Genomic DNA, 27,110 nt, shown 5'->3' with positions numbered 1-27,110 from the left:
GTGTAAGCTGTACATGAAGGGACTTAGGACCCAGGGGAATGTAGGTGAAGGAAACAGGAAGAGACGGAAGAGACGCCACACAAACACAGCTGTTCAGGCCTGCAGCGAGCTGTGTTTGCCGACCCTTTCTTACGATGTCCAGCTTTTCCTGAAATGTCCTTCTCCAGAAAGGCGTTGTCAGTAACTCTGCCACCAAATCCGCCACCAAATCTGTTTCTCCTCCTTCAGCGAGTGAGTGTTAAAAAACAAAGCTAGGTAAAAAAAAAAAAAAAAAAGAATCTACACCAAGCAAAACGCTAAAAATGTCATAACTTCTTACATACGTTTCAACTTGAACTGTTATTACTAACTACTAAGTTCTGCTTGCTAGCTTCAGCGTCACAACAGTCACGCTAGCCCACTGACCAATCACGCCGCACGTTATTGCTGAGCCAGCTACACGTTAATGCTGACGTACTTGTAGGCTACCTCGGTAGCTCTGGCACGTCAAAGAATACGCCCAACATGTCAAACAAAAAATCTGATTGGTTGAACACTATGACAATCAACAATATCGTCCCCATATACTTTAATCTGCAAAGTCTACCTAGAGGGCATCGGGCCTCTCTTCTTACCTAGAGACACAGAGGTGAAATCTGATTGGATAAAAGCTCTACTTAAAACAAGCTGCACTGGAAGCAGAGCAACTGAGGAAGACAGGAGCTGTGCAATGAGAAAATAAGATAATGGGAAAAATTATTAGAATACATGTCGTGTATTTATGAAAAATTATTAAATTATAAAATAGCTATAACTTTGTGATTCTGTTTAGGCCAGCAGAGAAGGCTTTGCTGGCCCTGACGCCCACCACTGTATATTAGCACTGGTACTGTTAAAAGGATATGCCTATTTCTTAATACATATTAATAAATAACAAAAAACTCACATTTTGAATAAATTCCATGTTACGATTGAATTTCTGCAGTGTTAAGTTTAAAACCAAACCTCATTTAACACAAGAAAACCCAGGAATCATGATAACTTCCTGGGAAATGAAAAATTTCAGTATCAGTCAATAATTTAAGTGAATAATGTTCCCTGTTTAGGGGTGATATTTGTGTAGTAATTCAAATATTTTACCACGTTGTTGATGCTGTTGCTATTGCTTGCCTGACCCTCATTGCCAGGCTTAGTTCTGAACTTTGGTGTCAGGAGAGGAACCTTTAAATTCTCCTTTTGTCTGTTTTATCTCAGAACCAGGGCCGTGCTCTATTCCAGCTCCAGATTAGAGGAAGGACGGGGGATTTAAAGGTTGGCCCTCTTCAGTGGGCACTCAGCCTGAGAGGAAGGAGAGAGGGATTTTCTGAGCCCCCTCCATTTTATATGCTCCACTCTCATCACAACAAACTGCAGACAGGCTGTCAATTAATTGACTTTCTTGTGCAGATGTATAACTGTTTAACACAGCAAAGGTTTATTTAATACTACAAATGCAGTATGACATGTTTTTGAGGCAAACCTGAGCAGACATGGTCTTCCCTGAGGGCCTCTACAGAAACAGATGTTGATGTAATCCCAATTTAACCTTCAGCCGCTTGACATGCTTTAAAGCAGGGGTCTTCAACGTTTTTCAGGCCAAGGACCCCCAAACTGAGAGAGAGATGGAGCAGGGACCCCCGACTATATATATTGTATAAAATTGTGTTTTATATTAAACTGGGCCTAGTACCATGAATACCTCTTTATTGTGCATTCAATACTAAGCTATTCAAATAACACACAGGTTCATATATTCATGTTTTTATTTTAAACATGCGCAAGGTACAGTGAGTAGGGAGGCCGTGCCACTGCAGTTTATAAACATACCTTGTCAACTGATACCAATGCCAATATCAACATTGTCTGTCAATTGCATGATAATCATGCATACAAGATATTCAAACTGATGTTTTCATTTTAAACATAAATGCAGAAACGAAAAATGAGTGATGGCCTATTAGTGCCACTGCCATATCTTTCATACAATACTGAACTATTAAAATAATGGACAGATTCATGTTTAGAGAAAAAAAAAAGATTAGTATTATTATTTTTTTAATTGTCTAATCAACCAAACATTTCCCAGACCCCCTGCAGTACCGCGGACCCCCTGTTGAAGACCTACTAGTTTAGCGTCGCGTGTAGAATGTTTTTCTTCCGGGGTCCGAGTGTCAGACAGCTGTCTGTTACGTCATGTGGGTTGCCAGTTTGAGCAAAGTCCACCGAAAACATATTTCCCACAATTTAAGCTTCTGTATTTTCCAAATGCACTAGTATTATTCAAACATATTGTTCGGTTCGAAAACCTCGTACCGAACGGTTTAATACGAATACGTGTATTGTTACACTCCTAAAAACAAATAATAAGCGTAGTGGCGTCATAATGAGGTTATTAGGAGGTGGTTCAACTGTAGTAGGACAGCACTGAAGGCCCAGGTATAAATTGCACGGCCAGGCCGGTGATGCCACATTCAAATGTTTTTCTAAAGGAACTCTCACCAAACAGAAAAAAAACATTTGTGCTTATGTGTGCACACAAACATAAATAAGACTTATTCATGCACTCATCTAGGATTTAAGACACTACAGGTACCACCAAAAGGAAAGTAGAAGAATTCCCCGCATTTGCATATAATAAATGCACTCTATTCAACCTCATGGTGGCAGACCCCACCTGTATTGCTATATGACGGCTATTTAAGCTTTGCACCAATTCTGCCTGATCTCTATGTTGAGTGTTCTGTGCATTCAGGGAAAACACCTGTCTGTCAAACCCCGGGCACATGTGGCTCTGAGAACATCCCCCGCCGGCGACCTTTATTTACCGCCACCCACACACTCTCACATCTCTCACTTTCATTTTTTCGCTCCATCTTTGTCCTTTTCTTTTCCTGCTTTCATCATTTCAAGCTTTTCGTCACCTTTTCCTGTTTGATCTCATTCGCTGCCTCACTAATTACATCTAACAGCATATAATATCTCCTCTAAAATATCCAACGGCTAGCAGAAGGCAGCATATTATGGGAGCATCTTTTAAAAGCTGCTGAAGATGAATGTATGGCATTTTGTATCATCATTCTGATGATCCTCTCCTCTTAACAGTGTGCAATGCATTCATTAATGCCCAAGTACTTGAAAAGGTGCAACAGAAACATAACGGAACTAGGGACGGGGATGGAGAACCGGTTCCAGTTCAGAATTGTCCGATACTGGTCCAACATGTTTATGGGTATTAGTAGTTTTAATGATTTATTATGAGCTGCTTAGAGCTAGTGTTAGAAAGGTAAACCGGTCATAACTACCTCTCTTAAATCTATTTTACATATCGCTACATTTTAACTCTTACAAACAACTGGAGTCATTCAAGTTTCTCCCCAAAAACGAAACTTGAAGATTACATTTGAACACATGATTACGTTGTAATTCACCTTTGCCCAATCTTCATTTTTACTGTTTGGAGCTTGAACGCTCCATAATAGAAAAGAATGGAACATCTGTATATTAGCTCCATTAACAGCAGCACTGGGTTAGGGAGAGACTTCATGCTGTCGGTAAGATGTCTCGTTACAACATAATAGGCCTACGCGTCTGTCAAATGTTGCCATGCTGTTTAGGCAAGCAGGACTGGCCAACCGGCTGCTAACAGCTAACTAGCTTGACTCTTGCTGATTTCAATAGATTTGTTGTTTAAATTGTAGAATTATCAGAGATCGTCGACTATAAAGCATTAATGCTCGCATGTATGATCACATTTTTATTGAATATCGGCCCCTAATAAAGATCAAATATATTTTTCATTTGCCTGATTGGACGACTGCGTGAGGCATTCCACTAGGCAGAGTTCACGTGCCCCTGAAAAGCGTTAATGTCAATCCCTGTAGCCAATAAAAAAGCCTCGTTTGTTTTTTGCCACTTGAGGACGAGCTGTACACTAAACATCTAACATATGATCATCAAGTCATAATCAAATAGTTAAGGTGTACTCATCCAGAGACTGAAGCAAAACAGTGAAGCTGTGCGTCATAAAACTGAAACAATGAGATAAAAGATGCTAAAAGCTCAGTAGAGCTGAGGGAAACTGCATATTCGGCAATAATTCTCTGTAGGTATGTCACTATAAGCAACAATTTATATATAATTCTGTTATTTGATCCAAATCAATATTAGATTTGTGGAAAAGGTCCAGATTCCAGTTTCAGGTGTAAGCTAACTCATGACACCCATGACGCAACGCAAGTAATTAACCAATTTCATCAGCGAGCATGATTAAATTGCGTCTTACTTTTTCCCCACACTTGTGATTTTATTACCAGGCATGAGGCTCTCTTGTGTGACTCATCAAGGCAAAATGTGGTCACCTATTGTAGCAGGAACTACCACAGAAGGATTTGAGTACTTTGCCGGGTGTTTTTATATTTTTGTCTGTGGACATATATTGTCAAAGCCGTAGTGTCCCAACCGTGCAAGACGCAGTTAACAACATAGACAGATTAGTAGCTGAGATCAGAATGAAGAAAGAGTTTGAAGATGAGTGTTGTCCAAGCAAGGTTGCCCCACTTAACGCCCCTGTCCCTGGTTGGCGTTGTGGCTGGTCTCTAGTTTTGATAGTGAACAACATAAGTACAGACAGGAAATGGTTGGGATACATGACAAGAACCCAGGGTCCCCAGCCAAAACCAAACCAAGGAGACAGCAGTTATAACCCACAAGCCAACAAGGCGCCCCAAATTACGTCTTTCAGTAGGGATTGTAATGCAACATGACTGGCTTGCTCTACAGCAGCATGTGTAATTGGAGCATTTCCTGACCTCCAGCAAGGAATTTGACCTGCTGACAATACAACAACAATACAAAAACAATGCCCGTCTTACATCGTAATTGTAATTACATTGTAAACTCTACTCACTTTTGGTCTCCACCAACTCCTCAGATAAATATTGTTCTCTTCAGCTGCTAAATGCTCCACTATGTTCACCGGCTAGTATCTAACTCTGTCTGTCTGCTGTTTGCTGCTCAGCAGGTAGAGTACAATTCATCAGAGCTGTGTCACTGATAACAGCTGCCTGCTGCTGCTGGGAACCAGGCTGATGAGAGTGGTGAGAGTGAACCAAAACAGAAACCGTAAAACCAAAATAATGAGCTGAAAGATGCAAAAAAACAACTACAGAGTCAGGTTCTAACACAGTGGGTTTGTCACTACAAGTGGTGAGGGTGAATTTGATTCTTTAAAAAAGATGTAGTGTGTATGATCTGGTGATATTAGATTCAATTTCTACAATAGATCCCCTAAATGCTTCCTTTAACATTTGCACTGCCTCTATTTGATCATTTTTCTCAGGTCCAACATCACTGAGCACCTGCAGCTCCATACAGTACGAGCTGTTCTGTGTTATCATACCATGACTACTGACCAAACTGACCCTTTCATGGAAATTTTGCAATTGTTAAAAAAACATAATGCTACAATTAAATCTTCTTTAAAGCTTCATTAAAGCTTCTTGTGTTGTCAGTGGCTTCTTAGTCACCACCAGTAATGATGTCTTTTACAGATGTTTCACTACTAATTGCTGCCATTTCGTTACATCATGTCTCGGCTCCGGCTCCCTTCACTTAGCTCTGAATGTCACTTCTAGCTTCATCTTTTTTTCCCCTCTTGGACAAACTGTTAGATTGCCAAATAAAACATTTTGGTTTAGCAGGACCTCAGCCTCACTGTGAATGATGCAAATGATTCCCATTTGGTTTTTTTCTCCACAACACTTAGCCCTAAACTGATGCTACTCAACCGTTAAAGGGAACGTTTACCGTACCTTACGTAGCAATTTGTGGGTGTTTCTTTACATGGATGAGCCTGTGAATGCATTGGCAGATGGAGACATCGCAGGCTGCTCATTACACATGGAGATCTAGAACATTTTATACGCAAACTTAAATAAATGAGGCTTAAGGGCAGCAGGTTCAGTGGTTCAGATTGAATTTCTGACCCTTAATTGAGCGTCCTCAACTGGGTTTGACCTGTCCCATATTTCCACCAACTCTCTCATCAGTAGTGCATGAGTCACAGACGGCGGGAAAAAGGTTTGTTTAATGAGTCAACCTGTTGGCTTTCACTCTCTGCTGCTCAGAATGACGACTCTGTTAACTGTGAAACTCTGGTTCCATTACTTTTAACCCCTGTAAATCCATTACTTTTAACCCCTTTTTGACGGATGCATGACTGTGAGAGGAAACAAAGGCAGGACAGCACATAATCCAGAGTGGTTGAGAGCGCGGAGGAAGTGTGCGAGTCTCTGGCTGCGGCGCTGTGACGGCAGCACGAGACCGGGATTATTAACCCTGAATTACACATGCAAGCACAGAAAAACACAAATCCACTGTTGGATTCGGCCCAGAGTCCTGCTGAAACATCCTGCATGCAGAGGCTCAACATATCATCATCAACTCATATCATTGCTATGTCACACATGGTGACAGCGAGGGCTGGGCAATAACATAAACTATACACTTTAACTATACAGCTATCTGGTAAAAGTATTGCCAGTTGCGTGGGACCATTTTGAATGGCCTAGCAAACATGACACACTTCACCTTGTACTGATTGAAGAGGTAACAGTGGCCAATAAAAATGATTCTATTTAAGGGCTGGTTTATTAAAAGTCGGGTTTTATGTTTGTAGCTTAGATTATGGATTTAATGAGTTAACTAAAGGTGTGCCACGACCAATTTATCACAGTATGACTATTGTGGCCAAAAAAAACAAAAACTATTATCACAATATCCATCCAAAGTCTCTAGAGACACTGCTATTAGTGGTCAAATATAGCAAAATGACGGCCATGTTTGCTTTCGATTGTATCCAGTACCTGCATAGAGAATTATGAGACTCGTCCCGCCTCCAGCTCTAGACTAAACGGTGTCTTCATGGGATCTGTCAGAAGACGCAGTGACTTAAAGTATGATTAGAAAAGCTATGAGTAAGGAAATGTCCGCTAGGTAAATGGTAAATGGACTGTACTCGTACATCTCTTTTTTAGTCTTCTGACTAGGGCTGGGCGGTATACCGGTTCACGGTTTTAATTTCCCGTATGATATGAATTTTTCATATACCGTCATACCGGTGCACAGCCGAAACAACTTCTGTCGCTCTTCAACAGGCAGCAGAATATATTGTTCGCCGCTGAGAGTGCTGCGGTCGGAGCTAGTTGTCTTAAGTGTAATGAGAGGGAACCCTATAGTCAGTTAATAATTAACAACCCACAACTAACGCTCTAACAGGGCAAAACACCACGACACACAACAGTTTGTGACACATAAACAATTTGTAACACTAATAATTGTACATTTATAAAATTTCACCGCCGAACTGCATGCTGGGTAAAGCACGCTAACAACAGTCTGCTAACAGCTGGGAGAGACTCTGTCGCTCCAGTAACGTTACATTAAAGAACAGAAAAGAGCGATGCAGGATGAACAAAGACTGAACAACAAAAGGTATTTTGGTCAGACACATATGCAACGCTGATTACTGTGTAATATGTGTGGTATTTGTTATAAATGTACGTTGGTATATAGAGCAGGGGTCTCAAACTCATCTCCACTCTGGGCCACATCAGCATCATGTTTCCCTCAAAGGGCCGGTTGTAAATGTAAGATTGTGTAAATGTAACTACTCCTAATATATTGGTAAATAACTGTCTCTGCATTTGATTATTGTTTATTCAAGTGTAAAAATATTGTACATGCAGTTATATAAATGTAGAAATATATTTAAGCACATTTCTGTTATTATAACTTAAATCCTTTTAATTTAGGGTTAAGAAACCCACATTACTCTATCAAAGATCAAACTATTAAAGAAAATAGCAAAGACAAATATCAAAGACAAGTTATTACAATAACTTTGTTCAAAGCTTAAAATCCTTTCAAGGGTGTGTTTGCACAATCCCACGTGAAGTATTTCATGTGTTTTAAAGCCACGTTTAAAGTAGTCTTCAATGTACTCACAATACATTTCCATTTCAAATGTACAGCAACCAGCCAAAGAGCTGCTTCTATGACTGTGTGTTTAGGTATCTCATAATTCTGACTTTCTATCTCAGAATTATGACTTTCTATCATAGTTATGACTTTCTATCTCATAATTTCGACTATGGGGATATTTTTATTATCAAGTCTAACTTGATTTTTTTTTTTTTTACTTTTTTAAAACTTTTTTTGCTGGCCACATAAAATGATGTGGCGGGCCTTGAGTTTGAGACCCCTGATATAGAGGGTGATAAGAAGCTGTACATGGAGGGGCTTAGGACCCAGGGGAATGTAGGTGAAGGAAACAGTAAGTGACGGAACGGAAGACACACCACACAAACAGCTGTTTGCCGCTCGCTGGCCGGCTGGTTCTTTTTGGCGTTAATTAATTAATGCTTTAACACGGGGAAAAAAAATACCGTGATATACCATGAAACTGCCAGAATCTTACAAAATACAGTGATATGCATTTTTGGTCATACCGCCCAGCCCTACTTCTGACCACTAAAACACTTAACACTCCATATCATCATTCACCCATTCATACACTGATGACAGGAGCTACCATGCAAGATGCCACCTGCCCATCAGGACTCTAACATTCATACTACTTCATACACCGTAGGCACAGCTACGGGAGCAACTTGGGGTTAAGTGTCTTGCTCAAGGACACATCGACATGCGACTAGCAGAGCCGGGGATCAAACTCTGATTGAAGGACGACCCTGCTCTTCACTCACCCCACATTTCATTTAAAGTGTTGATTGTCCATCCATCCATCCATTTTCCTCCGCTTATCCGGGGTCGGGTCGCGGTGGCAACAGGCCAAGCAGGCTGACCCAGACTTCCCTCTCACCGGCAACATTTTCCAGCTCATTCTGGGGGATCCCGGGGCGTTCCCAGGCCAGCTGGGAGATGTAATCCCTCCAGCGTGTTCTGGGTCTTCCACGGGGTCTCTTCCCAGTTGGATGTGCCTGGAAAACCTCCAGTGGGAGGAGTCCAGGAGGCATCCTAATTAGATGCCCGAACCACCTCAGCTGACTCCTTTCGACGCGAAGGAGTAGCGGCTCGACTCCAAGCTCCCTCCTGATGACCGAGCTCCTTACCCTATCTCTAAGGCTGAGCCCGGCCACCCTACGGAGGAAGCTCATTTCGGCCACTTGTAGCCGCGACCTTGTCCTTTCGGTCACGACCCAGAGTTTGTGACCATAGGTGAGGGTAGGAACGTAGACCGAGTGGTAAATTGAGAGCTTTGCCTTCCGGCTCAGCTCCCTCTTCACCAAGACGGTCCGGTGCAGAGCCTGCTTTACTGCTGCAGCAGCACCGATCCGTCTGTCGATCTCCCGCTCCATCTTACCCTCACTCGTGAACAAGACCCCGAGATACTTGAACTCCTTCGCTTGAGGTAGGCACTCCGTCCCCACCTGGAGGGAGCAATCCACAGGTTTCCGGCAGAGAACCATGGCCTCAGATTTGGAGGTGCTCACTCTCATCCCCGCCGCTTCACACTCGGCTGCAAACCGCCCCAGTGAATGCTGGAGGTCACGATCCGAGGAGGCTAACAGGACCACATCATCTGCAAACAGCAGAGAGGCGATCCCGAGACCCCCGAAGCTGACGTTCTCCACCCCCAGGCTGCGCCTAGATATCCTGTCCATGAAAGTCACGAACAGGACCGGTGACAAAGGGCAGCCCTGGCGGAGGCCAACACCCACCGGGAACGTGTCTGACTTATTGCCGAGAATGCGGACACAGCTCCTACTGCAGTCGTACAGAGACCGGATCGCCCATTGTAATGGGTCCGGCACCCCATACTCCCGCAGCACCCCCCACAAGAACCCCCGAGGGACCCGGTCGAAAGCCTTCTCCAAGTCCACAAAGCACATGTAGACTGGTTGGGCAAACTCCCAGAACCCCTCCAGTGGTCTTGTGAGGGTAAAGAGCTGGTCCACTGTTCCACGGCCGGGACGGAATCCGCATTGCTTCTCTTGAATCTGAGGTTCGACAAACGGTCGGAGCCTCCTTTCCAGCACCCTGGCATAAGCCTTCCCCGGGAGGCTGAGTAGTGTGATACCCCGGTAATTCGAGCACACTCTCCGGTCCCCCTTTTTGAAAATGGGAACCACCACCCCGGTCTGCCAGTCCATGGGCACTGATCCCGACCCCCATGCGACATTGAAGAGGCGTGTCAGCCAGGACAGCCCAACTATGTCCAGCGCTTTCAGCATCTCAGGGCGGATCTCATCCACCCCCGGCGCCTTGCCACCAAGGAGCTTTTTGACTACCTCAGCGGCCTCTGCCAGGGATATGGGTGAGCCTCCCCCTAGATCTTCAGGCGCTGCCTCCTCTGCAGAGGACATGTTGGTCTGGTTTAGGAGTTCCTCAAAGTGCTCTTTCCACTGCCCGACGATGTCCCCTGTCCGGGTCAGCAGTCCCCCCCCCCCTGCTGAGAACAGCCTGGGGTAAGCCCTGCTTTCCCTTCCTGAGCCGTCGGATGGTTTGCCAGAACCTCCTTGAGGCCAACTGAAAGTCCTTCTCCATGGCCTCCCCGAACTCCTCCCATGTCCGAGTTTTAGCGTTCGCGACCACCGCAGCTGCAGCCCTTCTGGCCTGCCGGTACCTGTCAGCTGCTTCGGGAGACCCCTGGGCCAACCAGGCCTTGAAGGTCTCCTTCTTCAGCTTGACGGCTTCCCTCACCTCCAGTGTCCACCACCGGGTTGTCGGGTTGCCGCCACGACAGGCTCCTAGCGGCCGCGTCCACAATAGAGGCTTTGAACATGGTCCATTCGGATTCCATGTCCCCAACCTCCCTAGGGATGTGTGAGAAGTTCTTCCGGAGGTGGGAGTTAAAGACCTCCCGGACAGGGTCCTCCGCCAGACGTTCCCAGTTCACCCTCACTACACGTTTGGGCTTGCCGGGTCTTTCCAACCGGTTCCCCTGCCATCTGATCCAACTCACCACCAGGTGGTGATCAGTTGACAGCTCTGCTCCTCTCTTCACCCGAGTGTCCAAGGCCGCAAATCAAATGATAAGATTACAAAGTCGATCATTGATCTCCGGCCTAAGGTGTTCTGGTACCAGGTACACTTGTGAGCCACCTTATGTTCGAACATGGTGTTCGTTATGGCCAAACCGTGGCAAGCACAGAAGTCCAATAACGAAACACCATTCGGGTTCAGATCGGGCAAGCCGTTCCTCCCAATCACCCCCCACCAGGTTTCTCCGTCATTGCCCACGTGAGCGTTGAAGTCCCCCAGGAGAACTATGGAGTCGGTAGGCGGCGCCCTTTCCAGGACCCCTCCCACCGACTCCAAGAAGGCCGGATACTCCGAACTGCTGTTTGGTGCATAAGCACAAACCACAGTCAGAGCCTTGCTCCCCGCAACCCGTAGGCGCCCCTCTCGTTCTCCGGAGAGAACTCCAACACAGCGGCGCTCGTGAGTATCCCCACTACCGCCCGGCGCCTCTCACCCTGGGCAACTCCACAAAAGGACAAAGTCCAACCCCTCTCCAGGAGCTTGGTTCCAGAGCCAATGCTGTGTGTGGAGGTGAGTCCAACTATATCTAGCTGGTCTCTATTAGGACTTTGTGTGGACCAGACATCCCTCTCACACGGAGTCCTTCCTGTGCAGCACAATCAGCAGGACTTTACTTCCATTAACTGTCACCCACACATCCATCATGTTTCCTTGGCTGACATCACTGCTCCTCTCTACAAGGCTGCAGTTTCACACTCTGGCCTCTCTTTCACTCACTCCATGTTTCCTCACCCTCTTTCAATCGTTTTAACCCTTCACCCCTTCGGTATATTACTCTCCAGAAAACCTTGCACTCAAAAAAAAAAACATTTGCCTCCGTCTATGTGAATTAGTTTTGCTCTCCACATTGTGCTTCTATCTCTACTTTAAATTCACTCCTTTCAAAGAGACGATGGAAGCGTATCGTTGGATCACAGACTTTGAAAATCTACCTGGATTTCCATTTTATGATTCCGTTTATCCAGAGAGTTCACCATTCATCAAACTTGCTATCAGCCTGTTCCATTTTCTTCCTCTCTCTCTCTCTTTTGGAGATTAACAGTCTCAAAAAGTAGAATATGCAGGAATTTCCTTAAAAACAATGTATCGACTGAACCCAAAATAATCCCTCTGAATCATCACTTATGACCCCCATGGCGGTGTGCATCATCAGCGACCCTGCTACTTTGCTGTGTTCATGATGTTTCTGGGCATCAGCACAGAGTGTGTGTAATGCCTTTTGTCCAACAGAGGGAGACGACTGCCCCAGGAGGAGAGGAAGGAGAGCCAAGATGGAAGCTAAGCTAACCCAGTTAGGACCCAAGTCTACTCCACTACCCAGCCTAGTCCTGGCTAATGTCCGGTTCCATGAAAATTCAGGCTAACCCAGCAACTGGAGGTCGCTGACTGTTGAGCCCACATCTTCACAGAGACCTGGATCCATCGTGGTCCAGGATCAAGCTGCACTTGACGGGTGGACATCAGGACAGAGCGCAGGACTCCAGTGGGATGAGAGGAGGTGGACTCTGTTCACATCATGATGCTTGGTGCTCAAACACAGTCAAAGATGATTGACAATGTTTTCCTCATGATGAATTTTGAATGTAAAGATGTCGGCCATATTGTCTGCCCTGAGAATTGCTTTGTTGCTGCCTTGTACATTCAAATGCAAATTCTAAAAATGCATGACACGAATGCACTATTGTTTTTCTTGTGTAGCTAATTGTTCTACAACTGCATTTTGTAGTGCAACCCTGTGTAGTTTACAGTTGGACTATTGTTTTCTACTGATGCCTCTGTCCACTTTGCTGCTGTAATCCTGCAAATGTCCCCGCTGTGGGACTAATACAGGATTATCTCATTTCAGCATAACAACAACACATTATCCCTGAATCCTTTCAATGATATGATGACTAAATCATTTTGAGAAATACTAATTATATGGAAAACTTAACCAGTTATTGAACTGAATGTTAACCTCAAATGGAAAGAACGTAAAAATAAAAGAATCTAATTTTGACACTGATGGTTAGATTCAAGGTTTGATGAGAAAGCAGAGCTCTGTGTTAACACCGTCATGGCAGATCTTCTCCCGGGTAGAAACAGCTGAGGAATGACGACAGGGTTCAGGTTCCACTTTTTCTGGGATGATAAATCCACACGGTCTGCCCCGATGTTGTCACGGGGCATGATGAGGACTCAAGCGCAGACAGTCAGAGTAGGGGAAAAAAAGTCTTTAATAGCTCACAAACAAAAACAGGTAATCCAAGGACAAGACAAAAGACGAGGGGGAAAATCCGGCAGGACAAGGCAGGGCAGACAGACTGGGAAACCGGGAACAGGATGAGCAAAACGGGCGGGTAGGTAGGAAACAAACAAAATGATCTGGCAGTGAGTGAGTGAAAGACAGGGGTTTAAATAGTGACTAGGCAGAGAGAACAGGTGAGAGTAATGAGCTGATGAGGTGAGTGTGACTGGCAGGTGCACTGAATGAACTGATTAGGTGAGTGAGGAGCTACAGAAAGAAACAAAGACACAGAACACCCAGGGCAAAGCCTGATCGTGACAGTACCCCCCCTCCAAGGGACGGATTCCAGACGTCCAAAAGAAAAACAAAAAACAAAAACATGAACAACTGCACTCGAGAGACTGGAGATCGGACTGGGAACTGCACTCGAGAGACTGGAGATCGGACTGGGAACTGCACTCGAGAGACTGGAGATCGGACTGGGAACTGCACTCGAGAGACTGGAGATCGGACTGGGAACTGCACTCGAGAGACTGGAGATCGGACTGGGAACTGCACTCGAGAGACTGGAGATCGGACTGGGAACAGGGCTCCAGAGGCTGGAGATCGGACTGGGAACAGGGCTCCAGGGGCTGGAGATCAGACGGGGAACAGGGCTCCAGGGGCTGGAGATCAGACGGGGAACAGGGCTCCAGGGGCTGGAGATCAGACGGGGAACAGGGCTCCAGGGGCTGGAGATCAGACGGGGAACAGGGCTCCAGGGGCTGGAGATCAGACGGGGAACAGGGCTCCAGGGGCTGGAGATCAGACGGGGAACAGGGCTCCAGGGGCTGGAGATCAGACGGGGAACAGGGCTCCAGGGGCTGGAGATCAGACGGGGAACAGGGCTCCAGGGGCTGGAGATCAGACGGGGAACAGGGCTCCAGGGGCTGGAGATCAGACGGGGAACAGGTCTCCAGGGGCTGGAGATCAGACGGGGAACAGGTACCACCACCACCTAAACCTCGATGCACCACCTAAAACGCTGGCTGCCCTTAAAAACATGACTCAAATCAGCTCCAGTGAATGATGTAATCCCTGATTTCATCCTCTGAGCATGAGAGAGATCACACATGCTGAGGGGAGGGGACAAGGAAGCAGAGAGACAAAACAAGATGTTTGCCAAGAGTGTCCCTGGAGGAGTCAATGCCTCTGGCACCTTTTCCCCTCTGCTGTTGGTGCATATATGTGTGGGCTGCCGTACTACTCACACAGTCCAGATAGTGTCCTTCTGAGACATGGAGCTACTTCAGCAGACTGCATCAGTGATATGGTTAGCATTAATTAGTGCAGGAGAAAGCCCAGGGAACAAAGCTCTGTGGCATTAACTACTATTCCGTTTAGTGTCATTAACACAGCGGGTTTTTATGGTCACACAAATCATGTTGTTAGTGTTGCACAGTGCAATTAACACATTTATTACATTGGCGGGAACCAGTTGTTTCAGACACCAGTGAGAAGATGCAATACAATCCAGGAATTGATATCCTGTATTGTTATCATCAACCAATCCCATGAAAAGATCCAGTGTTTCCTTATGAACCCCAAATATTGTGACACTTGTCTTGGAGCTCGCTTTGCGCAGCGATAACTGGCTCTAGGCCCCTCCCCTCTCTCCCCCTCCAGGCTGTGAACCAGGCAGGACTGCCCTCAGTGCTCCAAGGGTCTGCTGCGATGTCATCGTAACCATGCTTTATAAGAGGGACTTTTTTGTCGCGTCATCTCCATTCATATACAACCATTGTGTTTATGATTAAATAGTTTAGAGCACAGTGGTGGAAGAATCTTCTGATCTTTTATATACAGTGGGTACGGAAAGTATTCAGACCCCTTTAAATTTTTCACTGTTTCATTGCAGCCATTTGCTAAAATCAAAAAAGTTAATTTTATTTCTCATTAATGTACACTCAGCACCCCATCTTGACAGAAAAAAACAGAAATGTAGAAATTTTTGCAAATTTATTAAAAAAGAAAAACTGAAATAGCACATGGTCATAAGTATTCAGACCCTTTGCTGTGACACTCATATTTAACTCACATGCTGTCCATTTCTTCTGATCCTCCTTGAGATGGTTCAACTCCTTCATTGGAGTCCAGCTGTGTTTAATTAAACTGATTGGACTTGATTAGGAAAGGCACACACCTGTCTATATACAGTGCATCCGGAAAGTATTCACAGCACTTCACTTTTTCCACATTTTGTTATGTTACAGCCTTATTCCAAAATGGATTAAATTCATTATTTTCCTCAACATTCTACACACAACAACCCACAATGACAAAGTGAAAACTGTTTTTTGCAAATTTTTGCAAATCTATTAAAAATAAAGAACGAAAATATAACATGTACATAAGTATTCACAGCCTTTGCTCAATACTTTGTTGAAGCACCTTTGGCAGCAATTACAGCCTCAAGTCTTCTTGGGTATGATTCCACAAGCTTGGCACACCTATTTCTGGGCAGTTTCTCCCATTCTTCTTTGCAGAACCTCTCAAGTTCCATCAGGTTGGATGGGGAGCGTCGGTGCACAGCCATTTTCAGATCTCTCCAGAGATGTTCAATCGGGTTCAAGTCAGGGCTCTGGCTGGGCCACTCAAGGACATTCACAGAGTTGTCCCGAAGCCACTCCTTTGTTATCTTGGCTGTGTGCTTCGGGTCGTTGTCCTGTTGGAAGATGAACCGTCGCCCCAGTCTGAGGTCCAGAGCGCTCTGGAGCATGTTTTCATCGAGGATGTCTCTGTACATTGCTGCATTCATCTTTCCCTCAATCCTGACTAGTCTCCCAGTTCCTCCCGCTGAAAAACATCCCCACAGCATGATGCTGCCACCACCATGCTTCACTGTAGGGATGGTATTGGCCAGGTGATGAGCAGTGCCTGGTTTCCTCCAGACATGACGCTTGGCATTCAGGCCAAAGAGTTCAATCTTTGTTTCATCAGACCAGAGAATTTTGTTTCTCATGGTCTGAGAGTCCTTCAGGTGCCTTTTTGCAAACTCCAGGCGGGCTGTCATGTGCTTTTTACTGAGGAGTGGCTTCCGTCTGGCCACTCTACCAAACAGGCCTGATTTGTGGAGTGCTGCAGAGTTGGTTGTCCTTCTGGAAGGTTCTCCTCTCTTCATAGAACAACACTGGAGCTCTGTCAGAGTGACCATCGGGTTCCTGGTCACCTCCCTGACTAAGGCCCTTCTCCCCCGATCACTCAGTCTGGCTGGGCGGCCAACTATAGGAAGAGTCCTGGTGGTTCCAAACTTCTTCCATTTCCGGATGATGGAGGCCACTGTGCTCATTGGGACTTGCAATGCTGCAGAAATTTTTCTGTACCCTTCGCCAGATCTGTGCCTCGATACAATTCTGTCTCGGAGGTCTACAGATAATTCCTTGGACTTCATGGCTTGGTTTATGCTCTGATATGCACTGTCAACTGTGGTACCTTATATAGACAGGTGTGTGCCTTTCTAAATCATGTCCAATCAACTGAATTTAGCACAAGTGGACTCCAATCAAGTTGTAGAAACATCTCAAGGATGATCAGTGGAAACAGGATGCACCTGAGCTAAATTTTGAGTGTCATGGCAAAGGCTGTGAATACTTATGTACATGTTATGTTTTCGTTCTTTATTTTTAATAGATTTGCAAAAAATTGCAAAAAACAGTTTTCACTTTGTCATTATGGGTTGTTGTGTATAGAATGTTGAGGAAAATAATGAATTTAATCCATTTTGGAATAAGGCTGTAACATAACAAAATGTGGAAAAAGTGAAGCGCACAGTGCATGTCAGAGCAAATGAGAATCATGAGGTCGAAGGAACTGCCCAAGGAGCTCAGAGACAGAATTGTGGCAAGGCACAGATCTGGCCAAGGTTACAAAAGAATTTCTGCAGCACTCAAGGTTCCTAAGAGCACAGTGGCCTCCATAATCCTTAAATGGAAGAAGTTTGGGACGACCAGAACTCTTCCTAGACCTGGCCGTCCAGCCAAACTGAGCAATCGTGGAAGAAGAGCCTTGGTGAGAGAGGTAAAGAAGAACCCAAAGATCACTGTGGCTGAGCTCCAGAGATGCAGTAGGGAGATGGGAGAAAGTTCCACAAAGTCAACTATCACTGCAGCCCTCCACCAGTCAGGGCTTTATGGCAGAGTGGCCCGACGGAAGCCTCTCCTCAGTGCAAGACATATGAAAGCCCGCATAGAGTTTGCCAAAAAACACATGAAGGACTCCCAGACTATGAGAAATAAGATTCTCTGGTCTGATGAGACCAAGATTGAACTTTTTGGCGTTAATTCTAAGCGGTATGTGTGGAGAAAACCAGGTACTGCTCATCACCTGCCCAATACAATCCCAACAGTGAAACATGGTGGTGGCAGCATCATGCTATGGGGGTGTTTTTCAGCTGCAGGGACAGGACGACTGGTTGCAATTGAAGGAAAGATGAATGTGGCCAAGTACAGAGATATCCTGGAAGAAAACCTCTTCCAGAGTGCTCTGGACCTCAGACTGGGCCGAAGGTTCACCTTCCAACAAGACAATGACCCTAAGCACACAGCTAAAATAACAAAGGAGTGGCTTCGGAACAACTCTGTGACCATTCTTGACTGGCCCAGCCAGAGCCCTGACCTAAACCCAATTGAGCATCTCTGGAGAGACCTGAAAATGGCTGTCCACCAACGTTCACCATCCAACCTGACGGAACTGGAGAGGATCTGCAAGGAAGAATGGCAGAGGATCCCCAAATCCAGGTGTGAAAAACTTGTTGCATCATTCCCAAGAAGACTCATGGCTGTACTAGCTCAAAAGGGTGCTTCTACTCAATACTGAGCAAAGGGTCTGAATACTTATGACCATGTGATATTTCAGTTTTCCTTTTTTAATAAATTTGCAAAAATTTCTACATTTGTTTTTTTCTGTCAAGATGGGGTGCTGAGTGTACATTAATGAGAAATAAAATGAACTTTTTTGATTTTAGCAAATGGCTGCAATGAAACAAAGAGTGAAAAATTTAAAGGGGTCTGAATACTTTCCGTACCCACTGTACGTAAAAGTAATACTAGTAATAGTGTACAAAATACTGTCCTATACTAATGGGTCTGTGGGCTATTGTACATATATTTGGAGGTTTTTGACCGTTCTTTGACATTGCTCCCAAAATCACAAGAGTGCTGGATTTTTTTCAATTGCTCACTTTATGCTCCTCTGGGAAGCGGGACAAAAAGTACATTAAGTAAGTAAATAGTTCTAATAGTGTCCATATTTAAAATGTTTTGCATTGTTTAACACAGGCCATTTCAGCAGAGCCATTAACTATATGACAATAGAATAGAAACATGGGTATTTACTACTATAGTAGTAAATACCCATGTAAATGAAGTGTTGATACTACGATACATTCTGTTAATGTCGTGCTACTATACTAGCCGATAGTTTGGGAACAGAGACGTTAATACATCCATCACAGCAGAGAGCCCATGTATGTATTACAATATAGGGCTTTTAGTACATTTTACAACTTTTGAGACATAATGATTTAATTCAGGGCCATACAAGTGTTCTTACTGGGAAGTTGATTTTACTCTTTATACGTCTACCAAATCAGTGACTGAAACTATTTATTCTCATTTTATTTATTAAATAATATTTTTTATAATTTTTAAATTATATATTTTATTTGTTAAATTATTTTTAAATGTATATTTATTTTCATGTCTATGGAAATTAAATGAATTGACATTATAAAAAGAACTACGTGTTTTTTTTTTGTTTGTTTTTTTCCCACGGGCAAATCCTGCAGCAGGAAGAAACTCCCATCATCTATAGAGGAGGTGCATCACATTCACACTCGGTCCTCCTTTCTACAAAGAAAAGAGGACAAAGATCCAAAGTTCAGAGGTCAATGCCATGAAGAATCATGTCCTTGTCCCATTCACAGGAGCGAGCGGAGGTGAGAGAGGGACAGAGAATGGAGGCGAGCCACAAAGCTTCAGAGGGACAGACCTTGTGCTCTCAGAGTCAGCACAGGGTTTATTAAGGCAGAGGAGAGCTAGCTGTCTGGAGACAGACGGACAAAGGAGCCCTAATTAAAGCAGGCAGCCTGTCCCTCGAGTGGCTGTCCTACTTGTCTAAATGAGGATTTAGAATAAAGCCCTGAGGGAGTACTCCAGTTTATCCCCGTGTATTAAAGAGATAGGGAGAGGCTGCACCTGAGTGACTAATGACACAAGATGGGAGGAGCCTATATAGCATGTATACATACAAGCCCTAACCCCCAACTGGAAAAATCTACCAAATGCTACAGAAAAACAATATTGACGATTGACATATGAAAGATAAATGGGAGACGAACTGAACTATATCAGATAATGAGTGGAAACAGAGCTTCAGAGAGATTTTCCTCAACATAAGGTCACTTCCTTGGCAGGAATATGTTGGAAGATGAATACTTTAGAATACCATCGACCATATCCAAGTACACAAAACAATTCCAGTTACTGGAGGGATGGTGGGCAAAGTACACGAGCATACACATTTATTCTTCACATGTAATAAAATACAAACCTACAGGTCACACGAACAGAACAGGACAGATATTTGGGAAAGAGGGGTATGTAGAAAAACACAATACACTCTACAGCACTCAAACAGTAAAGGACATACAAGTATAGAATAAAATCAAGAAGAACTCAAAGTTGTTTGAAGAAAAGACTTAAATGAAGTCAAGGTAAATGACAACATATGATATTTATGTCATATTAAACGGATCATTTCCAGTGAAGAGGTCTTAGGTAATATACATGAAATTGTCATCATAGCAGCAGTTTGGGCCTACTTATATAATAATACACTCACTGCCATCACTATTATTATAAACATTATTAGTACCGATAGCATTGCTGCTTTCATTATTATTATTATTATTATTATACTATATCCACTGCTGCTGTTATTACCAGTAGTCATAATTTTCCATCATTATTATACTTATCACTTTCATTATATGAATCATTTCTGTCATATGCATTGAATGTGTTGTAACTCTGTTGTGCTGTTCATTCTGTACCCATGACATCTATCACACTTCATCCTGATCGAGGATCCTCCTCTGTTGCTCTCCCTCAGGTCTCTTCCTCTTTTCTCCCCGTTAAAGTGTTTGAGGAGTTCTTCCTGTTCTGATGTGAGGGTCCTGGGACAGAGGATGTCGTATGTGTACAGATTGTAAAGCCCTCTGAGGCCAACTTGTGATTTTGGGTTATACATAATAAATTGAATTAATTTCAAACCTTTTTTGTTTTGTTTTATTTAGTGGTTGTGTCTTTGCTTTTGTTTGTTGATGTACACACAGTGCTATTTGTAGGTAAAAGACAAAATATACAAAGTTGTGTACAGATGTTTAAAAGACAGAAAGGAAAGAAATGTATCAATTATATATATTGAGATAAACTATTAAAAAAAAAATGCAGAGAAAAGCATAAAATCTTCAGAGGATGGAACTTAAATATTTGACTTAAAAAAAAAAAGAAATGACAACATTTGAAGCTGTCATTTAGCTAATCGTCTTATATTTGAACATAAATAGTATACTTAACATGCACATACCATTTTTCAATTGTACAATATCAGTATCAGCCTTCAAACATCTACCTGCTCTCAAAAGAAAGCCAACAGAAGAAAAGAGAACTTTTCTTCTTCAGGTTGATTCATCAAACGAAGGCTTGACTTCAGAGAGACGGACGCTCTAATCCTCAGAAATCCATCCAGTCTTAATAATCCAGCAGAGCACAGACAATGCAGCGGATCAGTATTGATGAGCTGCCCTCTGTGGGCTCTGACTGAGAGGCTGATAGCTCACAAATCAGCTTGAAACCCATCATCCAACAGTCCTGCTGCTGCCAACTGAGCATTACAGGACAATTTTGAGGAGCTTCCAATACATTTGAATCAATACAGTGAGTATACTGTATAGTTGTTAAAATAGATCCCATTTCCTTGAGTCCCTGTTTATTATGAATGATGTGTTCATCATATCATACATACGTCATGCTGTTGATTCCCTGACTTGTGTCCCTCATTCTTTCACTTATTCATCTCCCCTCAGCTTGAACACTGGAGCTGAAGTGGAAAGAACATGAATTACTGTTCTAAAAACCGAGAAGCTGGAATGAGAAGTCCTTCTTGTGCCAGTTGATTGATGGGAAAATTAGGCAGGCAGAGATGAAAATACATTTTTGCCGAGGAGGACCGGGGAGTCCTCCACTCCCGCTGTCAGCTGCTCTATAACACAGCAGCCGGATTTTGTTTTTTGTTAATACTTCCTCGTGTCGTACTGATGATATTTTTAGCCTGTCGCGAGCAGCTGTGCATCAGTTAACAAATATACACTTCTGTCATTGCACTAATGTTAAGCTTCACCGTTTCATTTCAACTCCAAATCTTTCTCACTGTGGTTCCCTCGTTGGGTGGATTGAATATGGATTTTAAATGATGTCCTTAAACAAGCTAATGTACTAGAACTGTGCCTGAATAAAATACTGCCCAAGGCCCCGATCACACTAAGACACGTCACCCCCCCAAAAAACATTGTTGTCCTGTGGTACGGGTGCCTTTACTAGTGGTTTTCAGAGTGAGTCATCACTTATGCTTGTGTCGACAGGGCTGCATGAGCATCTCACAGGCCATATGGGTCAGCCAGAACCTGAGGGATGAGCTGTGACACGCTCAAATACCATTTAGCCTGCACACACGGCACCGCTTTGTGTGCCGGGCTTACAGCCCACATAAAAAGCAGTTTGTGTGTGTGTGTGTGTGTGTGTGTGTCTGTGTCTTAGGAACAACTTGCAGGGCTCATCGCTGTTAAATGAAGCGAGGCAAAAAATGGCCCATTTCAAAGTCAGTAAATCATACTATTGTTCATTGTTTATCTGAATGTGATTCATAGACCACTGACAGCATCACACACACTTGCATAATTACCAGCACAAAGACTGTAATATACTTCAACGCCTATATTACCCCACAGACTATATTTAGCCCTCCATCTCTTTTGTTTCCATGGGAATGAAGAGTTCATGGAAGCGGCCGGGGCCTCGGGTGTTTTCCAGAAGCAAAAACGACAGAGCAGCTGGCTCCTGAACCGTAGCTAGCTTTTCCACAGCCTGGTGGGTTTGTCAAGTGATCATTTCCACTCGGCCGAGTCCAAGCATCACTAGGTCCGTGCTTAACCACTGGCCTGGTTTCTCCCTCATACAAGCCTGTGCTGTCAGTAAAGACGGGCTTTCAGCTCAGGACATCTGGATCATGTTTTAGTTACATGTTCCGTGCCCGCTCAGTATCGGGGTTTTGTTTTGAGGGGTTGAGAATAAGAAATACACAAACTTTTAACTAATTTGTGTTACTGTTTAACTTCGAACATAATCTTTTTCTATTAAAAAGGTAGACGGTAAAGAAATGGGCCTATTAGAACATTCTGAGCAGTAAGAAACTCTGGCTTGTGCACAAAACAAGGAGACGGTGCCGAGTGCAAACAGAAGAAATGCTTTCAGATATTTTGTCAATGGCCGGTGGTGGAAGAAGCAAGCGGCTAATAGGAAAGATAAATCATTGTAAACATGTTCATACTCTTCAAAAATAGCCAGGAAATAAACGTTGAGGAAAAGAAATAATGGATTTATGGCAAAAGCAGTTTTTGTCTTGAGACACTACAGAAGTCTTAAAGTCAGTGGGGTTGGATTGTGGCTCACCACCTCATCCAGCGCCAGTGGTTTACAGCACAGGTACCAGGTAGGTAGAGGGCATTGGACAGTGATTAACATATTGAACCTCTCACTGCATCAGTGTTTATATTTGTCTAGAAACAAGCAACAGCACTTTGCTGTAATAAATGACAATCTGAATTATGATTTAGATCAGAAAATATTTCATCAAGTGAACTAGATTTGCTAACTAGGGCTGGGCGACAGAGAAAATCAAATATTACGATATTTTTCACCAAATACCTTGATATCCATACTGCATGGATATTGTAGGGTTGTCCATTGGTGCATTTACAAAAATATTCACAAAGAAAAAGCTAAAAAAGAATCATCAGTAATGTGCATATAATGATCAAGTGGGTAAAGTCAAATAACAGAACAAACAAATGCAAACACTAGATTTAAACTACCAACTCTCCACATTAACTAACAACAAGATTCAACAAAAAGTACCACAGTGTGCAAACAAGGCCGGTAAAAGCAGCAGCAATGACACTTCAAACACAATGAGACGTCAGTCTATATACACCATTGAATACTCCTTTATGAGACCATCTGATCAAAGTGGAGGCTGCACCCTAAGGAGTCCCACCAATGCTGCTCTCAATCCGAGCGGTGTCCTATCTTCAAATCAACGGCCCACTTCCTGATTCCCCTGAGGGGGGGGGGGGGGAGGGGGGGGGGGGGGGGGGGGGGGGGGGCTGACTGACCTTGCTATGTGCTTTTCCGATTAAATATTCTGACAGTGTACTTCAAGTGATAGCATGAAGGCATTATCACAGGATACAACAACTCAATGCTAAAGGTCCAATATAAATAATGAAAACACAGATGTGAAGATGACACTACAATGTACAACAAATATGTCAAAGCAGATGAACTTGCACTGTAGATGCCGATAAGGATGTGGTTAGAACTGTGTGTACGTTCAGAAAACAGAGACTGCCAAGATACACTTCATCAAAAAAATCTTCCTGATGTTGTACTTTAAAAGTTCAGCTGTAGAAGAGTCGGGTGGATATTCTTTGGAAGTGCACGGCACCAGAAAGCACTGCCTTTGGTGTGAAGCCAAGGTTGAGCTTCAGTATCGGTCAGACAAGTTAACAACACAACAGTTTCCTGAGATGATCTAAACCTCTGTTTCCCAAAAAACGACAAACCATCGCGACCCAATTCACAATAGTCCTCATCCATCAGAATCAGCTTTATTTTGTAGAAGTATGCATTCACATGAATATGACTCCGTTATTCAGCATCTCTCAAACAAAACAGCGAGGGAAAAGGTAAACAAAGCTGGACAAACAAAGTCAGGACTGATATGTACACAAGTAGGAGTAAATATAATATTATACAAGTCTATATAACAAACGCCAAAAAAACTACAATAAAATAAGAAATAAGACGTCCTGAGAAGAGTGAGTTTGTGTGTAAATAAACGTCCCAGACCATTGTTACTGCCATGTCCACATCGCCTTATATTCTCTTGAAAAGGTAAACCAGAGATTAAAAAAGACATACGTTAGATGAATCATAACTTTGTTTGGTGCTTGCGTTATTGAAAACATATACACATATTCAGTACTTTGTGTAATCAGACTATCTCATTCCTTTGCATTTCCTCTCATCAGTAAAACAAACAGAATGTATGCTAGCCTTTCAGATAAGATTCAACATTATAGCTATAATACAATGATGAAAACAATATCAACATTCAGGCCCTCATGTGGGTTTATCTGGTGACCCAGATGAAATCTCCTGCGACCCACCTGTGGGTCCCGACCCAGTCTTTGGGAATGTCTGACCTACATCTCTGTATTTAGAGGTAAAACAGAGTGAGCGCACCCGACATGCTGCTAATAATCCCTCCGTTATGAGCAGAACTGTGAATGTGCATAACTAGATAAATAGAAAAGGTCAAAACTATGACGTTGGTGAAACTGGTATGAATGTGGCTCTGCCTTTGTTTTTTCGTCCACATAGGTTTATCCAACCAGAGGCTTTTGTTTGGACACTGTTAATCTCATCAATGGGAGTGATGGCCAAAATGATGAAAAGAAAAGCTGAATTATAATAAACCAGGAATGTACCTTGAACAAACACCAGAGCAACGATGCTGACCACACACACACACACACACACACACACACACACACACACACACACACACACACACACACACACACACACACACACACACACACACACACACACACACACACACACACACACACACACACACACACACACACACACACACACACACACACACACACACACACACACACACACACACACACACCTCATTTTCCCCTTCAGGTGAGAGCCCCCCCCCTTTTTTTATTGTTGTGTTCCATCTTTTGTATCGTCTCCCTGTTTTGCTTTTCTTCACACAGCTCTTGACCCCCCCCCCCCCCCACAGAGTGAACAGCATGACTCTACAAAGCCACACCACAGGGCAGCATGTACTCGCCTCTGGCTGACAGCTTCTTGGTATTGATGATTTTAGCAGCGTATTCCTGCCCCGTGGAAATCTTCATGCAGCGCTTCACCACGGAGAAAGCCCCCCTACAGAAGAGTGGGAGTCAGTCAGTACAGCCAGACATTTACACTCTTAACAGAGACAACATTGAACTGTGATCTCTTGCATTAGAAGACATTGTCGAAGACTCTTGGTCGTTGTTGTTTTGATGTACAGATCACCAGCTCTTTCTCTAGACTGAGCTGTGTAATGGTCTGCCTCCTGACGAGGGGTACATCCCAAGTCTCTTAATTGTCATTTCCTCGCTCCTCGATCGAACCGGAAGTTGTTCTGCGCCGCCATATTGACGGCCGTCCCAAAGCTCTTATTTCTGCTCTGAGGATCGAGGAGAGAGGAGAGATCTCAGAGGAGCCATGAGCGAGGACCCACGAGAACAGACTTCCAGGAAGTGTTTTAACGGCATGCCCTCTCATTGTTCATCAGTCATGTGATTGGACGCTGCAGCCGATCGGATTGATTAGATCAGGGGTCTCAAACTCCCGGCCCGCCACGTCATTTTATGTGGCCCACGAATCCGCCAGCAAAAAAAAAAAGAAGAAAAAAGTAAATTTTTTTTTTTTTTTAAGTTAGACTTGATAATAAAAATATCCCCATAGTTGAAATTATGAGATAGAAAGTCGAAGTTATGAGATAGAAAGTCATAACTATGATAGAAAGTCATAACGATGAGATAGTTAAACACACAGTCACAGAAGCAGCTCTTTGGCTGGTTAATGTACATGTGACATGGAAATGTATTGTGAGTACATTGAAGACCACTTTAAACTGGCTTAATTAAAAACACATGAAATACTTCACGTGGGATTGTGCAAACACACCCTTGAAAGGATTTTAAGCATTGAACAAAGTTATTGTAATAACTTGTCTTTGATATTTGTCTTTGCCATTTTCTTTAATAGTTTGATCTTTGATAGAGTAATGTGGGTTTCTTAACCCTAAATTAAAAGGATTTAAGTTATAATAACAGAAATGTGCTTAAATATATTTTTACAATTATATAACTGCATGTACAATATTTGTACACTTCAATAAACAATAATCAGATGCAGAGACAGTTATTTAACAATATGTTAGGAGAAGTTACATTTACAACCGGCCCTTTGTGGGCGACCATGATGCTGATGTGGCCCGGAGTGAAAATGAGTTTGAGACCCCTGGATTAGATTGTTTTCAACATGTAAACAGTGAAGACGGATCACAGATCAAACTCAAGCTTTATATTTGATTAGTTTTCTGATTCAACATCTGGTTTAAATAAATGTGCATTGTAGTCTGAACAACAAAAGGACCACAAACAACTTTCTACATTTATTAGAAAGATTTGTGTTTTCATAATCTGATGTTTCCCTCAATAACGTTTATTATGGAAACAATTAAAGTCAGAGAGAGCTGAGAGACTAAACCCTTTTTACATCATTTATCATCATTTCATTCAGTCACGTGAGGCTGATCATTCCTGATTGTCGGGTTTGATGAGTTTTAT

General features: G+C 43.4%; 1 protein-coding gene across 8 annotated transcripts in view; it reads right to left on the bottom strand.

Annotated features, from left to right (window-relative positions):
- Positions 1–27,110, bottom strand: part of camk2d1 (calcium/calmodulin-dependent protein kinase (CaM kinase) II delta 1) — a 94,625-nt gene that overhangs the window by 65,824 nt on the left and 1,691 nt on the right. For all 8 annotated transcript variants that reach the window (XM_076087193.1, XM_076087196.1, XM_076087192.1 and 5 more), the window contains exon 2: positions 25,559–25,653. In XM_076087193.1, coding sequence (XP_075943308.1) covers positions 25,559–25,653 — 95 coding nt within the window. The remainder of the gene's footprint in view (positions 1–25,558; positions 25,654–27,110) is intronic.

Source organism: Anarhichas minor, unplaced genomic scaffold (assembly GCF_050575085.1).
Source record: "Anarhichas minor isolate MPS153535 unplaced genomic scaffold, ASM5057508v1 ptg000009l, whole genome shotgun sequence".
NCBI classification, from domain to species: domain Eukaryota; kingdom Metazoa; phylum Chordata; class Actinopteri; order Perciformes; family Anarhichadidae; genus Anarhichas; species Anarhichas minor.
The sequence above is the reverse complement of the archived record's forward strand: the minus strand, read 5'-3'. Positions and strand labels throughout refer to the sequence as shown.